Genomic DNA, 18,226 nt, shown 5'->3' on the forward strand with positions numbered 1-18,226 from the left:
TGTTCTTACACTGGCACTCTTTCCTGGAGAGTTTTTAGACAACTTGGACATGATCCACCAGCACATCCGTTTCCCTATTTTAATAGATTCTATAATTCTAATGAATTATGAGTCTTTCTTGCACACTTGCACATACAGAGAAAACAATGCCATGGCATGACTCTGTCTCTGAAGAGGCTGCGTCATTGGACATTGGACATTCCACTGGCATAGCTTCACAGGTCTAGTGCTCCACATATCAGCTTGTGCAGCTCAGATAATGCAATGTGACTAGACCAAAATAGTCCATTACACTGATTGTGTTGGCCAGCACGACCACCAATTACGCATCCCCCTCTTTGATCCAAAATTACACCCGAATGCATCTGAGATATGTAGCACTACCTTTAATCAAATGTGCAGACTAACAAATTCTGTAGACCGTCTTATTCTCCCTCTCTTTCTCTGTCACTCACTATAAACTGTCTCTCCTCAGACATACAACTGCTCAGCATCACTCACCAGGTCTCTCTGGGACTGCAGTATTTCACTGCAGTTTGCCCCAGTTGTTGCCTGTTCATGTAATCATCGTTTGTTAGACATTTTCAGTGATTATTACATTCACAGTCAGACATAGCAATGTTTCTGTCAAAGATAAATACAGAGTTGCAAAGAAGCTTTGCAACAGTAAGCCAAGCAAGTCATTTGACAGCTCATACTGCTGTTTTAAAGACTTTACTAGGCTCCTCAAACACTCTTCAATCCAGCTGGTGTGAAAATGATTACATCCGCTGCACTGTTAAATACATGTTTAACATTTATCATTTATCCATATTAGCCTCATCAGTAGCATTGTATTTTGTATTTTCACATGTAATAATGTGCATATTATCCTTATGTAAATTTCGTGCAGGAGTAAAGAGGCTTTGAAGAGTATGAAAATGTGTTCAAAACTTTATTTAAAATTATAATAATCATAAGAATAATAACTTTATTTGTATAGCACCTTTCATACAAAAAAGAATGCAGCTCAAAGTGCTTCACATTGAAAAGATAAATACCAAATGAGAGACATTAAGAAGATTAAACAGGAATACATGCGTAGAATAAAAGGAGGCAAACAAGAAAAATGAAAAACAGTGCATTACATTAAAAGAGAGGACAAGAATAGCTTTAAAAAGGAAACATGGCTAAAATTCTTAAGTAAAAGACTATCATTCATGAAAAAGAATAAAAAATGCCTTAAAATGGAATAAAGTGTCTTAAAGATGGTATGATTTGGTACAAAAAGCATACTACAGAAAAGCTAGATTAAAAAGATGTCTTTAAGTGTTTTAGTGTTTCAACCAAGACTGCTTCTTTTGGGTAGGCTTATGGGTATCAAGCAAGCCTACAGTAGAAGATCTAAGGGCTCGTGAAGGAACATAAGGTAACAGGGAGTCTGCGATGTAGCTTGGCCCTAACTCATTGAGAGCTTTATAAACAAGTAAGAGTACTTTAAAATAAATTCTGGCAGACACAGGGAGCCAGTGTAGTCTAGCCAAGACTGGCTTGATATGCCCTCTCTTCTTTGTTTTTGTTAACAGTCTAGCTGTGGAGTTCTGAATAAGCTGTCATCTTTCAATCGACCTTTTAGGGAGACCTGTAAAAAGTGCATTGCAATAGTCCAAGTAGTTTTTCAGCATCTTGCTGAGTTAGGAATGGTCGAACCTTGGCAATATTTCTGAGATGAAAGAATGCTGTTTTAGTCACTTTGTTTATATGGGACTTGAAGCTCAAGTCAGAATCTAAAATGTCTCCTAGGCTTGTTACCTCTGGTTTGATTAAAGGAGTCAGGTTGCCAAGTCTTTTAAAGATCTCATCCCTTTTTGCTTTGGGGCCAATTAATAAAATTTCTGTTTAATTTTAAGATGTTATCACTCATCCATTTATTGATTACAGACAGACAGGCAGTCAAGGAGTTTAGAGTAAGCGGATCGCTTGGTTCAACTGATATGTATAATTGTGTATCGTCAGCATAGCTGTGAAAGCTATCATATTCTCTGATGACATCACCTAGCAGAAGCATATAGAATGAGAATAGCAAAGGCCCGAGGCAGCTCCCTTGTGCAGCACCAGAAGTTATTTCATATTTCTCTGACACATGTTCTCCAAGACTAATGAAAAATTTCCTTCCTGTAATGTATGAACCAGTTTAAAACTCAGCTCGAGAGGCTGACCGACCTCTCGAGACGATTTATGAGGATTTCAGTTCACACTATATGGTTACAAGCTTCTGCTACTTCTGCAGCATCATCTAAGAACCGCTTTTGCACCATGCACTCTTTTGTAGTTGTAATTACAGATAAGACACTGTTAAAAAACACACAGTAGTGATCAGAGACAGGGATATGAGACACTGAAATATTGTCAATGGCTAACCCTTGGAAGCAAAAACTGATAATGCAAAAATGTCTATGTATCCTCATGCACAAGCAAACAAAAATTTGGCAATCCCACACCTTAGATAAGATTACATTAAAGGGTAACACAAGGTTTGTTGTCAGCTTCAACTGAAAAACACTTAAGTGAAGCTGTCTTTGTAGAGCTGTTCTCTTTGTCTTTGTCTGTCATCCTTTCATAATCAGGACTGTACATGCAAAAAGTATCTGACATTGCTATGGCAAGGTGGTGCACTACTTGGCGCATAGCGGGACGGATTAGCCCATTTTGTCTCAGATTTCTCTGGCATTACTTCCTGCTGAAAAAAAGTCTCCCAGGCAGACTGCCAGAATCCCTGACGAGAGTCCAGACATTTGCCCTGTGCCACTATAAGGACGCCAGAACAGGAAGACTCACATTAATTACAGGAAAAAAAAGTGAAAATACACAAAAATAAAGGAAATGTGACACTTCATGTGGAGATTGGCGCTGAGCCTAACACTTGAAGATAACAGCTATGTCAAAGGTTGACTTGTTCAAAGCATATCCAGCATGTCATTTTGGCCAGCTGAAGTCTGTGTTATGGGCAGACGCTGAAAATAACACTTAAAAGGAAGTGATCAGTGAGTCAAAGCTTATTCGTCCTCTTTGATTTGAAGTGCACGCACTACATACACAAACACACAAGCGCAAACTACAGTCACTGACCTCATGAGACAGATAACTTGTCAGACAGAAACAACATCTTGTGCATGAACCAACTCTTTTTCATATCACAGTACCACCCACAGACTAAAGCTATATCCCACACACCATGGGCTCTTAGAAAGGAAAAACTATCCTCCCTGGGAATAAGGAAAGACATTCAGAGTTTAAATAAAATGGCTCAGTGTGATCCACTGAAACTAATCCTGCACTTTTTAATATCATCAGTACCAGTACTGAAATAATCCAAGACTTAGAATACTTTATACGTAGAGAAAATGCAATTCCGATTATTGCGACCTGCCATATGAATTTTCAATTCAATTCAATTTAATTCAGTAAGCTTTACTGGCATGAAAGTTTCGAGAACAATGTCGCCAAAGCGTCAAAATATAATTTGTCCAAATATTTCAACAGTACAAAATAACAATAATATGAACATACCACAACATTGAGATTGATATATATTAATTATATAAATACAGTTTATCCTATGCATGTATTTGTGTGTGTTATAATTATATAATTAACAGAAATATGTAAAAAGGGTAGAAGGTAACTACCCTCCATCTCTCCTCCACAAGCCAAGGCAATTCAAAATACCAATTAGAACATATGGTATTTGATAAGATATCAATCATGAAATAATGAATACTTCTCCCTTCCTGTCTTTATGACAGTGCTGTCAGTGTGCACTTCCTCGTAGCAATCTCTTGTTCCTCATTGCACAATAGGAAAAAATCAATGTCCTGTCTTTCTGGTGTTACTGTATTTTTCGATTGATTGTTCCCCTTCCTCCTCTCTCGTCTATTGAAAAAATCATCAGTTCTCCTTGAGAATCCTCGGACAAAGAAAGTCACTCTTTGTTACACACAAAAGACCTCTTTGTAAAGCCAAATCATCAGGCAATTTGATAGACACTTTGATCACATTGATCTTTTTAAAGCTTGATTCCCACCATGTGTGAAAAATTGTGCCAAAACTAAATGAAGTGACTTTTCTCCAGTGTTGGAAGACAAACTTTGCAGGCAGTCTGGCAAAAGGTGATATAATGCCAGAGAAAATCCCTCCACCTACCTCTTCTTTTCAGCAGGCTACCCCTCACTGACCCTGTTCCTCTGAGAGAGGACGATAAACGGTGCGGCACCAGCCTATATTTTCCTGAGAGAGGACGATAGAGACTGCAGCACCGTGGGACGCTGGTTTCATTAATAACTATTCATCTGCAGCAGAAGAATAGCATTAAAACTTATTGAACTCAATGAACTCTCTTATTTACTGAATGAATTTGTTCCCCTCTGCTTGAGTTCTCAAGAGATGGTTTGACTGTTTTTTGTCAAAGTCAAACCGCCGGTTACTGATTATAATGTGAATGCAGGCATCTTTGATTATTGAGATAATTGAAAGATTAATCGGCAGTCTTTAGAGGAAAGTGCCATCTTTCAGCATTTTATTGAGGATCAAATATACAGTCAGCAAAAGGACAGTAGTCGCTGAGTGCATCCACTTTTCACATCTTTGATTCTGCACACTTCGTAAGTATTCAGGTTGACTCGGAAATGTTTAATCCTCTTGTTTGATTGTGGAAAAGCTGTGTATTTGATGAGCTAAATGTTAACATGAGTATGCACATGCTCACAATGGCAGCAGGTACAATGCTTACCATGTTGACCACAGTTTAGCATGTTAGCATGCTAACATTTGCTACTAAACCCAAAGTACAGCACCAGAGTAAAAGTGCTAATTAAAAGTTGTGCTAAAGAAAAAGCTTAAGCGCAACCAAAGTTATTTCAATTCATCCTGAAGGGGACAAGAATGTGTATACCAAATGTCATAGCTGCACATCAAATAGTTGTTCTGACATTTCACTAAACATCAAAAATGTCCACCTCATGGTGACGCTAGAGGGAAGGGAGTCTGTGGACCATGAATATCTGTTCAAATTTCATGGCAATCCATACAGTAATTGTTCAGATATTTCAGTCTGGTCCAGTTGTGGATCAACCGACCAACAGACTGACATTGCCATCCATAAATGCACCGTTATCGTGGCTAAAAGCAGGGGCGTCGCAGCCGTGGATGTTACGGGTGTTGTGTCACCCGCACTTTCACAGAAACATAATTCCTTCCCCCCCACTTTATTCTGTAGTAGTCTTTATGAAACGAAACGGAGTTTCCCATACATGAAAAACCTATTGGTCAAGTTAGATTAATTGAACAGCCATCCAGCCAATCACAGCCATTTGACCAACCCACCAGGCCAAGGAAGAGTAACAGTTGAAGTACAGTGAAGTTATGTTTGTGCATTCAGCAACGGTGCTTCTGTCACTCACCGCTGGCTGTGATAACAGATCAGAGAATAACAGATCAGAAGTATGACACGGCTATTTAACTAGTTAGTAATGTAGGATTTTCTTTTGTAACTTTGTCTTGTTATGTTACGTGTCAGCTCAGCTAACATCATTGAACATAAATGAAATAGACTATCCTAAATGTGAGCCAGGTGGCAAATTTGGTTTTTAAAATCACCTCTATTGTCGTTTTTGAATAGTCATAGACAAAGGTGAGCATTCATATTTAAGATGTGTAACGTCTGTCTGTCTTATGGCAATGTGTTGCCTTCCTTACGGTAAAGTCTTAACAACCAAATTAATGTTTATTAGCATGCTAATTGCTAATCGTGAGTTAAGCTTATCACTAATTAGCCACCATGCTTGGCAGACATTGGCAAGAATATGTACAAGTTACTTCTGTGTCCAGAATGTAAACTCACATGGTTTATGCTGTTTTAAGCTAAATGTCAAAGGAATATGTTGCTTTAGACGTCATAGTTTTACTCCTTATGTTAGGAAGTAATGTGTGTTTTGCATTTAATATAAGATGCGGTGAGCTATAGTTTGTGTTGTGTATTAAGGCTAGACCACAGTAATATTACTATTTATTATTGAGCTTAAAAAGGGCTCAGATGGTTGTAGCTGTGGCCTGTGAGAGCTCGTTGCTCACTCTCTGCACTCACTAGCCTCAAATTACCTGCTTATGTGATTTTCTCCTCTTAGCTTTGAGGTGGACTTTGGATGAAGAGGGACTGCGTTTTCCCTGTGGCTGTTGGAGAGGAACTGACGCTTGCTGATACAAAACCTCCTGGACAACTTTAGGTATTTAATTTCCCAATTAAAGACAATTAAACGTCCCCTTTGGATTCCTACTAAAAGAGACACTTTTTTTAAAAAAAAAATTGAGGACAGTTTAAGTTGTACTAGTCCATGGACTCAGAAATGACTCTTTACTGATACTGATTTGTTAGCAGAGTTCAATTTGTTTTGCATCTATAACTATCCATTTCATTTTAATGGAAGTGTAAGTTTCCTTTCATTTCATGTCTATAAGGACATGACGTATGTCATGTAAGGAAGTAGAATAAAGATACTCTGTGATTATCTTAGTATAGTATAATAAGGATAGCTATGCTCCAGTAGCCTAATTCAGCAATTCATACAAATGAATTTAAGTAGTAAACTGCTATGAGACCCTAAATAAATTCTGCTGAGTTGTTATATTCATTTGGTCTCAGTAATTATTTTATGGTAAGCTGAAGCAGTGGTTACATCTAGTAGGAAAAATTGTTAAAATGCATGGCATTAATTTTGATTTGGCATGTTGAGACTGAAACAGGGCTCGAAGGCGAGGGGTTGCCTTGCTCATGTCCTACCTCTAGAACCCCCACACTTTTAAAATCGCTGCTCCACCCCTGGCTAAAAGCAAAAATGGATGAAAACATACTGTAGCTAAAGTGTTATGCTCCAATAAAGAACAACATGACACGTTGATTGCACTCGAGTCTTATGCCTTATGACAGGCATTGAATGGGAATGAAATAGGCCATTACAGTTTCCTGACAAGTGTACAAACTCACTGTTCAGTTAATTTTCTTCTATGATTCTGCCTCAACACTATTTAGTCAAAACGTGTATGGCTTTCAGACACATTAGTGGACAATGCTGGAATTCCTCACTTTACAGTTTGACTTTATTGTTATTAAGACAATAAATCTGCTTTTGTATTGATGAGTGGTTCTGTTCTAAGAGGAATGTTAAGAGCCGGAACTACGCTACAGTATGTGATGTCCCCGGTCGGAGAAAAATCCATGAATCTGAGAATCTGTATACATTTTCAATCTCTCTTTTTCCCACAAATCTTTTTATGCGATTCCAAAGAGAATTTACATAAACACAGACACACAGAGAGAGAGAGAGAGAGAGACACACACGTACACACACCAACTAAGAACTAAGAACCAACTACAAGAAAGCCTACCAAAACAGATTAAATGCCACCACTGTCCGTACTGGAAACAAATCTGTTGTTGCTCAGGAACACAAAGGGCTCTGTCAATAAGAGAGAAGGGGCCGTGGATCAGGGTGCAGAATCCACCACTTTATATGACTTGACCTTTCTGTACCTCCATCCACTCCTTTCCTCATCTCTCTCTGTCTAACACATACACATTACATCACCTCTGTCTTCTCTTTTTTCCTTTTGTTCCCCTATTTTCCATCCCCTCGCACAGATGAGATCATTGCTCTGATTTCATTCCAGCTGTTACGGTTTGGGGCATCTGGGAGACATTCCAGTGAAGAGCCACAAATCACAACCCCATGCACAGCCTCTTGCCCGTGTAATTGCCGTGTAATTCTCAACAGCTGCAGAACACCGAGTTATGACACTTGAGGACACCAGCCGAAATCAATTAAATCTAAATCAGCGCTAAAAAAAAGGCCACTTGTGTGACAGTATGTGTGATGTAATAATATTGCTTTGATTGTGCTGACTGCTTAACTGATCAGACCACAAGGATTTAATAAGTGGCATTTCTGAGCTATTGCTTCAACTGGTTGGACAGCTTTTCATTTTAAATGGAAACCACTATAATGTCTTAAAGGCAGACACCTGTAACCCTCTGGGGACATCTAGTGGTCAGACATAAGTACTATATAAAAAGTATTTTATTGACTAAAATTGCTGGATTCAGTCATTTACACTTTAATAATTCTCATGAGCTTTACTTCCTAACTTTTTGGGTCCCTCAAACCCATCTGCACAACCTTTGCCGCAGAATAGGCCTGCACATTTCATGATAGTGACAAAATATACAGAAATGACCCATAACTACATTGTTATTAACAAATAAGGAAATATTTCACAGTTGAAGATATATACAGTATATTATCTTACGTAATGATGTTACTTGTGTTTGGGGCCAATTAGACACCAAACATAAGTAACTCTAACTCCTTCTAGACCTCTAATTCCCTCTTAGACCCCTTATAAATAAACTGTTATTAAACTCCAATAACAGAAATCCATATAGACTTATCTGGGATAGTAGGCAGGGAGGCGTAGTAATGTAATGTAATGTAATGTGATGTAAACCAATCACATATACTGTTGATCATATATGAAAATCCACTGTGTGATGTTTTATAGCTGGGTTGTCTGAGACAAAAGCAGTTTGTCATTTTTATTGTAGCAAACTTCTGAAATAATCTTCTCAGTTCATAGTCAGTTCTCATAAAACTCTCCTAAAGTAGTGTACTTTTCCCAGTTAATTGGACACTTGATGTAGCTTTTCATTTCCGTTCTTTTGGAAAGAATAAAGGAGAACAAAAAAAATCCAACATCCTCGTATAAATTGATGTGTAACCTATAAAGACACTATGGTGTGGTTTTTAAATTGAATATGTGTACATTTTAAAAAAGTTAATTCATTAACCATAATGTTCAGTTTGGGGTCTGCTGATAAAACAATGTTAAGTATGTTTTTTGAGAGCTGTTAAAGAAGACCCACTCTTTGACAGTTCAGATTATCCTCTGCAAGATTATCAGATATACCTCTGAGGATGTGCTTACTACAGAGGCAATTGCAATATTCCAGTGATGGAGCTGATTTGCAACCACAGTCAACGTGCTTCAAGACAGCTGTGTGGATTATAAACACACATGCACAAGACCGCTTTGCAAAAAAAGGGAACAGGAGACAGATGAAAGGCATTTTCAGCTTAAACACTTAAGCAGTACAGTAAGAACCACAAACAGTAATGTGATAGTTCACATGACTGACACCAAAAATGTAATGCCTGCATGTTTATACAGTGAATCATGCTGATATTGCATACACTAAAATAAACTGTCCATAAAAAAATCATAAAAACCTGTTATCAATTGACCATGATCTTTTTAAGCAATAATTGTGTTTGTCAATGTTTCCATGTTGTCACGTATATATAAGGTTTAAGCAATGAAGGAAGGAATAGATACAAAACAGGAAAGTCCAGAGAGAGAAATTCCAGTCTCGGGAACAAGATTGACCAAGTTGACGTAAGGAAAATGTTGGTGAGATGTGGTTGACTCATAAGTTCAATTTAACCTTTCAATAGGCCTATGTAAAGAAAGAATCACTCAGTGAGAGAAATCTCAGTGTGAATCTTTTAAAACTATTGAAGTGAAGGGTTTGGCTTCACTGTTGGCCTGTTAGTGTTACATTGGAACAAGCCATTAGAAATCCAGTCCTTTGTCTACATAGCTGAGCCAACACCCATATTCTCACCTGCTCATGTTTCTTTTCCTTTTTCTTATCTCAGTCTCATCACCCTATCTGCTGTTCATTGTGATATTTTATCCTACTCCTGTTGTGTTTCGGATGTGGCATCCTTCTTGTACCGTGCCAGCTCAATCCAGTATTTCCTCTGTTTTCTTGAAGTCTAAATGTTACATTTGCCCTGTTTCCCTGTGTTTTATTTTGTTACAGTACATACATGATCTCACTAACCACCTCCAAAATTATCCAAGTCTATCAGACTAAAGCAACAGAGCTATCAGTAAGGTGTATCTATTTATCTATCTTGCTTTTGTGATGTCTTTTGAGACAGGGTTTTGTGTGGGTATAAATAAAGCTGACATATAGAAATGAGGATTTGTCAAACTTGTTTTAAAGATGACATACTGCTAAATGGCATGCAGACTTACAGGGCTTGGTGTACATACTTCTGTAAGGAATCCTCCGTGGGAATATAATATACTCCCATGGAGAATTCAGTTTTGCTTTGTTTTTTTTTTTTGTCTTTTTTTTTTAACAATCTATTTTCATGAGAGGGAACAAAAAGACAAACAAGGGAACAAAAACTCCTGCTGGGACTGTGCAACAGGGTGCTGAGGCATTTCAGAAGGCTTAGCATTATTGGTCGCAACTATGTCATAAAAGGTCCTGACAAGGGACAAACTGAAAATGAAATATGAAACTTGCCCGTCGGAAAGTGAACAAACAGGTAAGTTACTGCACAGCTACATCTGGCAGACAACATATATGTGAAAATGTAAATAGCCAAGTACTCCCAAAGTTATATTGTGCAGTTTTTAAAGGGTGATTTAAAATTGCCACATTAGTCAGTGAAGCACAGTAAGTGGAAGTGAGTAAAAGGTGGCCGAGTACCTTTGTTCACACAGTAGCCGACTTGAAAGTGAAGTTCCTCTGGACTTCTCTATTTTAAGTGATGTGAGGAAATTTCCCCTGAAATGTCAGTCACTCGTATAAAAGCAACACAGGACCGCCAGTTTCTCATCCTACACATTAAAGGCAAGGTAAGTCTCTATAATTACTTTTGAAAGTTTAACTACGTGTTTAACTTTAAAAGGAGAACAGATGCTATAACCTGCAAGGAAAAGAACATTGTGTAGTTTTTTTCTATTTAGTTTAAAATAAAATGGTAATGTCAATAAATAAATATGTATTTTACTTGTGATTAATAACCTGACATGTTCCCAACCAAATATTATAAACTAAATGCCTTATATTGCTAATCAGCTGGTTTCACTAGTTGTTTTTAGGATAATGTGATGGATATTGGATGCCAGTATCATGAAAGATGAATAGCATGAAAACAAGTCCTTAAAATACATATTTTCTTACTGCACATGCAGTTTTTTGATTAAATTTTTATTTTTCTCACGGGTGGTTGGAAGCTGGTGAAAGTATCTGCTTTAGTATGGCACTGAGTTTAAACTGTTTCTTTGTTTTGATCACAAATTGATAAAAATTGATACCTATGTGTTTTTTTAATGTAAAAAAGATAGGCATAGGCTAATACTGTCAGCTAGATTCAAATGTTGTGATGTCTTGTTTTTTACATGGGTTTTGTTCTGAACAATTAATTTGCTATTATATTTTTCATCTTCATGTACAGTTATTCTTTTCTTGTTGAATTTATGGACTTAAATTAATATATGGACAAATTAGAACAGCATTTCAATGACTCTTTGTCCTATCAACTCAAGATTTTGTCTATTGATAATGTAATATCTTTTCTTTTGCCTTCTTCACACCACTGTGACCTCCTCTCTGTCTTCTCTCTGTCTGTTATCCAGATGAAGTTTTTTGAGGTCAGCATCATCTGTGCACTTCTACAATTCAGTTACCAAAAGCCCACGAGCCATGAGACTTTGCTGCCCAACAGTATGTATGATCCAAATGAAAACATATTACACTCAAAGTTGAAGTTATCCTTCCTTAACTTCATTCTTCTACTGTACATGCTATGCTAGTTCTGGTTGTGGAGGTGGATGGCGCTTTGGGCCAGCAACCCCTGAGCTGTCTGGACTCTGCAGAGGAGCTGATGAGGAGAGATGACAAGGGTCAGGATATTTTTTGGAAGAAGAACGGAGTGGAGGACGCACAGAGAGGGAACTCGTACCTGGTGCAGCTGGAGGAGAGCTTAGGAGGGGGCAACTACACCTGCCACAACAAGGACGGATCGCTCCTCAATCACACTGTGGTCCTGATTCAAGAAGACGGAACCAAGAGGAGGAAGATTCTGGTGAAAAATGACCAAGGTACAGTCTGATTTATGATATCACTGCAGCAAATTTATGCCAAAAAAAAATATTTCAACTCATATATTTCCTTTTCTTATCAGAGGATTATTTAAAGTGCTCCACTCAGAATTACACCGGAGAGTTCCACTGCTCTTGGACGTGGCACAGCAGCCGCATTGGGAAAGTAACATTTATCAGAGCTCGACGGTAAGCTTACCAACTGTGGAACAGTTTGCTGTTTCGCTCTCCAATAATAACATAGCGTTCAGACTCATGTCAGTGCTGAGAGTAACAGTGACATCTATAAATACCTCATTATGAAAGGAGAATTAACAAATATTGTTTTGTTATTTAGGGATCAAGGTCATGTCTTGGGACTAGATTTCATGTAAAAATAATACAGCTGATGAAATATATTTTGCTTCTGCAATGCTTTTATCAGTAACTTTGAAGTCATTAAAACCAGTGTGTTTTCTCAATACAAAAGACAATCACAAAGGGGGAAAACAAGGGGTCTAAGACATCTTTTTCTCTCATATATACAGTGTTTCTGATGACAATGACACCCAGTGTTCTGTGGATGCCAGCGGTCAGCACTGGACATGCTCTTCAAGTCAGAGAAACTTCACTTGTTCAATAGACAGCAGCGGATATGGGATCTCCTGCCTGGACGAGCAGCACTGCCCCTTTGCTGAGGAGAACCAGCAAATCCACATCACTGTCTATGTGAGGACAGCGTATTTCCTGGTGGAGAGCTACTCTAAACGCTTTTACCTGTCAGAGATAGGTGAGACATCAGCTGTAAACAACTCATTATGTGAGTTCTGTAAAAGCAGTGAGAATGTTCTTCTTTATCTCTTAATTTTTTTTCTCTTCTCTATCTTTTGCTTTCACCCTCAATAGTGAAACCTGACAAGGTGAGGATCAGTAAAGTCAATACAACGATGATCAAATGGACTTACCCAAGCTCCTGGAGCAGTCCCTACTCCTACTTCCCCCTCACTTTCCAGATTACGCAGCTCAGGCGGGGATGCAGAAGGTGTGACAACCCGTGCACTGACTCAAAAGCCACAAAGGTAAGAGGAGCTTAATAACTATAATGTAAATTTTATGGAGAAAAGAAAAAACTGAAGCAGTGCCTGCTGGTTCAAAATAGTTAAGAAACTTGTACAGTAAACTTGTCACTTGAAAGTAAATCCTGCAAGGCGCACACTCAAGACCTGCACAAAATGACAGGAAAGGGTAAATGTTGCAAAACTTTAGTGACATGTTATTTCATTCTTTTTTATTTTTATTTTTTATTTCTTAGACCTGGACAGTCCAATCTACAGACATTTGTCACTTTGAAGTCAAGCACAAAGCTAAAGCTGTCTGTGTCCGAGCTAAGGATGCTCTTTGTGACTCACAATGGAGCGAATGGAGCCACTTCAGGTCAGTGCATTTTTTTCCCTTCTCCCGCCCACCAGATGCCCCCAGTGTGTTCCTGCCTTTTGGGAGTTCACCCTCCTCCTGCCTGCACACAGTAGCCATGGTGTTCTGATTTTCTGTTTTGCCTCATAGCCTGAGCTTTCTGCTATGTGTCTGCCCGCCTTTGCCTCTTAGTTTTGTTTACCTTTCTTGACTGTCTAAATGTTGCTTAACCATTCAGTTGACCAAGTAAGTCTTGTTTTAATTTAATCACCTTTTGGGTCTACACCATGGTTACACTGTTCCCTGTGGTCTCTATTGCTGGTCAAAGATTTATTCAAAGTTAAAATGAAATCTGCATAAGGGATCGTATTTATACAGAAATTTGTTGAATCATAACCACACGAGGTTCACTTATGTACATGTGAGTTGCTGTAACCAACACATTATTATACTGACTGATCTTAATCTTCTTGTCACCATCAAGCTTGATCTCAAGAGCTTACATGATGTAGACCAGATTTGAACTCATGTTTTGAATAGTGCTATATAAATAGAGTTTGCTGTCTTGCGTGCATTTTGCTTGCATTTTCATTTACTGTAATTGGCAATTAAGGTTGATTTCAGACTAATTTCCTTATTATTTGGATTCATTTACAGACTGAGGAGGAAGAAGAACAACAAAAAGAACAAAGATAAACGTCAGTAAAACAGAAAACAGAAATAACAGAAGAAAAGAGAAAACTCAAAAAATCTCAAATCTAAAAAAATATTATGTGTTTATGTGTTTTTATATATTCCTATTTATGTTTTCTAATATCGAGTTGTTTGTAATATGTAACTTTTCTTATTGATAAGTGGATGAATAAAATTGAATTTAATGTAGTCTTTTGTTTTCTGCCTGATGTAAGACATCATTACCTCACATGTGTCCTTTTACTAAATATTGGGATTGGAGAGATATTTCATTCGTTTCCAAATTACAGTCAACAGCTTCATCCTTGTCACATCTATAATTAGAAAAGTGGTTTTAAAAATTGAATGTCAATGTAATTTCAACAGTACTACATTTTGTAACCTATGTCTTTCAACGACCCTCTTATTATCTTAGGGGTCAATTTGACCCCATTCAATGTTTAACATCTCTAAATAAATGATTGACATAATGTTTTTTTGCGTCATATTTAATGACTTTTCCCAATTTTATGGGGACAAGTGTAAACATAAAATTAACACAATATGTTTTCAATGTCCTGTACACATTTTTTGGTCATCAGTTTTCTTTAAGGTCAATTTGACCCCAGGCTGTTTTAACTGTATAAAACATATAAGAAATATCAACATTTTACACACATTTGTTTTGGTTGTTGTGGATGCTGTTGGGGTCACCATAACATGCAAAATGCTTTAGGGTCCTAACCTAACATAACCATACCTGTAGTAGTGCAAGAACCACTGATAGTTCACACAACATGGGGGGAGGGGAAAACATAATTCCCACAAGAACTTTGATATATTTATTTATTTTCCCCCAGCCAAATATGGTTCCCACGAGGACATTGACAGTTCACACAACAAAGGGGAGGAGCAGACATATAAAAGCTTGCACAGCAGCCTTCTAAACCATTTCTCTTAGTGCTCTGTGTGCTCTCTCTCAATTCAAAATGACCTCTAAGCAAAGGTTTTCTACCAATGATGTTTTGCCACAGCTCTTTGACAGTGAAAGTGACATAGAGGAGAATGTGTCTGAGACAGAGGATTATGCTGAGGAGGACTCTGATTATGAAGCATCCTCCTCTGTTGAGAATGAGACCCTTAGTGTTGACCCCCAACCACCAGTAGACACATTACCTTCCAAAAATGGAAAATTATTGTGGTCCCACCTGAGCGATAGGGTAGACTTAATGCTGCTAATGTCATCAAAATGGTTCCAGGCCCCACCAGATACGCTGTCAGCCATGTCCAAGCCATAAAATCAGCATTTGAGCTCTTTGTAACTCTGTCAATCAAAAAGGATATACTTGAGACGACAAAATTAGAGGGGAGGCACGTGTTTGGGGATGGTTGGAAAGACTTGGATGTGACCCTCCTGCAAGCCTACATTTTGCTGCTCATTTTGGCAGGAGTGTACAAGTCAAAAGGCGAAGCACAGCAAGCCTTTGGAATGCTGACACTGGAAAAGCAATATTTTCATCCACCATGTCTCTAAAGACATTCCATGTTTTCTCCTGTGTCTTATGCTTGACAGAGAAACAAGGCAGAGCCGATGAAAGCATGACAAACTTGCAGCAATACGAGATGTATGAGCAAGTGGGTTCAGCAATTACTTTTTCTTTACAATCCAGGCCCTCATGTGACTGTGGATGAATGTCTGGTTGCATTTTGTGGGTGCTGTCCCTTCAGACAATACATACCAAGCAATATGTATCAAAATATAGGCAGCATGTGATGCACAGTCTTCCTATGCCAGGAATATGCAAGCTTACACTGGTAAATTCCCTGGGGAATCACCTGAAGAAAAATCAGACTATGAGGGTGGTACTAGACATAGCTGAAGGACTGAATGGTCATAACATTACATGTGATAGTTTTGGCCCTGGGTGAGGAACTGCTGAAAAGGAAGGTTACTATGTTGGGGACAGTGAAAAAAACAAGCCAGAGCTTCCCTCTGAGCTTCTTGCAATGAAGAATAGGAAGGTAACATCTTCAATGTTTGTCTTCACTGACAGAGCCGCCGTTGTCTCCTATTGCCCCAAGAAAGGGAAAAATGTCCTGCTGACGAGCACCATGCACAAAGGTGCTGACCTGAGCACCAGAGAAGACAGAAAACCACAAATGGTCTTGGACTACAACGAAACAAAGGGAGGGGTTGATAACCACAGCCACATACAGCCACATGACTGCCCGTTGGCCCCTTGTCATTCTCTTCAACATCATTGATGTGAGCACCTACAATGCCTTTGTAATATGGAGCGAAATAAAAAAGGACTGGAACTCTGAAAAAATTAGTCAAGGGAGGATTTTCCTGGCGCAACTGGGTTACGCACTGTTGAAACCTCATATAAAGAGAAGACGGTGCCTTCCAAGAGCGTCACACAAACCCTAACTCCTCCAGTGGTTCAAACTGCAGGCAGGAAACATGGCAGGTCCCAGGTCTGTCCCAACAGAAATGACTCCAAGACCAACAACACTTGTGTGAAATGCAAGAAATATACGTCTGCAAGGAACACGTTCACATTCTCTACACATCATGTGCACAGTAGTGGAGACAAAAGGCTGGACTGTACCTCCTGTTGGCCTGTAGGGAAAATAATATGCTGTTCATATTCTGTCAAACTCATTTTGGTGACTACGTAACTTTGTTTTTTACTATCTCACACATACATATTTGCATACATAGAACATACATAAGCATCCTTGATTGCAAAATTGCTGTGGCCCAGATCTGGCCCACACCCGACACTTTCGGCACTTTCATCCGGCCCACATACCCCATGGAATGATGGCGCTTGTTCGGTCTGCCCATGTTTCCCAGATCTGGACCACAAGCAAGCTGTATGTCAACCAAGAACAAACCAGATAAACCAGAACTGGCCCACATCCAGAATCCACATATCCAAGAGCACCGCATCTTTACCAAAAAAGGTTGACATTTGATTTGGGATATTTGGGCCATATTTGCTATTTTACATGTGAGTCATTTCAGGCTCACATCCATTTTGTCCGGGCCAGAAGAAGGCCAGCAGTGCCGCATCCTTGCCTGAAGTGGCCTACTTCCATATGCTATCTGGGATAGAACAACATGTGACACAATGCTCAAATTTACTTTTTATGGGTGTTTTTTGTAAATAAAGAACTGTTATTTGTTCCTTACTGATGTTCTGATGATGATGGTGTTTTACAAATAAAATCCTTCTAAATCTTTGAAATTGTGTTTGTATTTCCTGTTTAAATTGACTCCGAACATAATACATGTTATTATCCTTGATAACAGAAATTGTTTTTTCTTTTCAAATGTTATAAATAACAAAAATCTGTACTAATATAAAGCCATTAAAACACCAAAAAGATCTTTCTTCCCAATATTAGGTCAATCATTGAGAAATCAGTGAGTGATTTCCATATTTTTCTATAATAATAGTAATTATAAACTTTATTTGCATTGCATCTTTCAAAACATAGTTACAAAGTGCTTCACAACAGCAAAATAAAAGGCAGAGTCCAATAAAATGACAATAAAATGGAAGCATTATAAAAAAAAGAACATAAAAATAAGAATAAACTAAAATAAAGTATATGATGAGCTATTAAAATAATAAAACAATAGAATACATTATTTGACATACACAGCAAGGAATTAATTAAGTGAAAGCACATTTTAAAAAGTGTGTTTTTAAAGAGATTTAAAAGAGGGCAAAGGTGTGGTTTGCCTGATCTCCTCTAGCAAGTCATTCCAGAGCGACGGGGCCCTGGTTTTAATCTAGATCTTAGAATTTCTAAATGGGACCCACTGAAGGATCTCAGGCTATGCTCATATGGGATTAAACATTTATTGATTTACTCAGGGGCCAGTACCATCCTGGCCTTGAAAGTGATAATTAATAGTAATAGGTATTCTGGATGTATGGGGGGGGTTATGTTTTATTTAAAGGGCTATTAAGGTAGTCAACAAAGGGACATAAAGTACCTGACACATAAACTAAACTAATCATTTTCTAGAGGTTTAAATTGCTGGGGTCAAATTGCCCTCAAGGATAAAAGATGTTAGTAAATTTGAAGATAACAGGAGAGTTAACATACGGTACCTTCACTGTACACTATAAGCACCCTAACCACATAGTTTTTGTTG

At 38.2% G+C, this 18,226-nt stretch overlaps 1 protein-coding gene and 1 pseudogene across 1 annotated transcript; both read left to right on the top strand.

Annotated features, from left to right (window-relative positions):
* The first annotated feature begins 5,216 nt into the window (after positions 1–5,216).
* il12ba (interleukin 12Ba) lies at positions 5,217–14,510 on the top strand. Its single transcript, XM_067598806.1, has 7 exons — positions 5,217–11,611; positions 11,701–11,988; positions 12,072–12,177; positions 12,516–12,757; positions 12,874–13,046; positions 13,280–13,401; positions 14,038–14,510. The coding sequence occupies exons 1-7, from the start codon at positions 11,383–11,385 to the stop codon at positions 14,084–14,086; spliced, it is 1,209 nt and encodes a 402-aa protein (XP_067454907.1). The 5' UTR covers positions 5,217–11,382; the 3' UTR covers positions 14,087–14,510.
* Positions 14,511–15,301: 791 nt separating this feature from the next.
* On the top strand, positions 15,302–17,174 carry LOC137188881 (piggyBac transposable element-derived protein 4-like; annotated as a pseudogene).
* The last annotated feature ends 1,052 nt before the right edge of the window (positions 17,175–18,226 follow it).

This window comes from Thunnus thynnus, chromosome 9 (genome assembly GCF_963924715.1).
Source record: "Thunnus thynnus chromosome 9, fThuThy2.1, whole genome shotgun sequence".
NCBI lineage: Eukaryota > Metazoa > Chordata > Actinopteri > Scombriformes > Scombridae > Thunnus > Thunnus thynnus.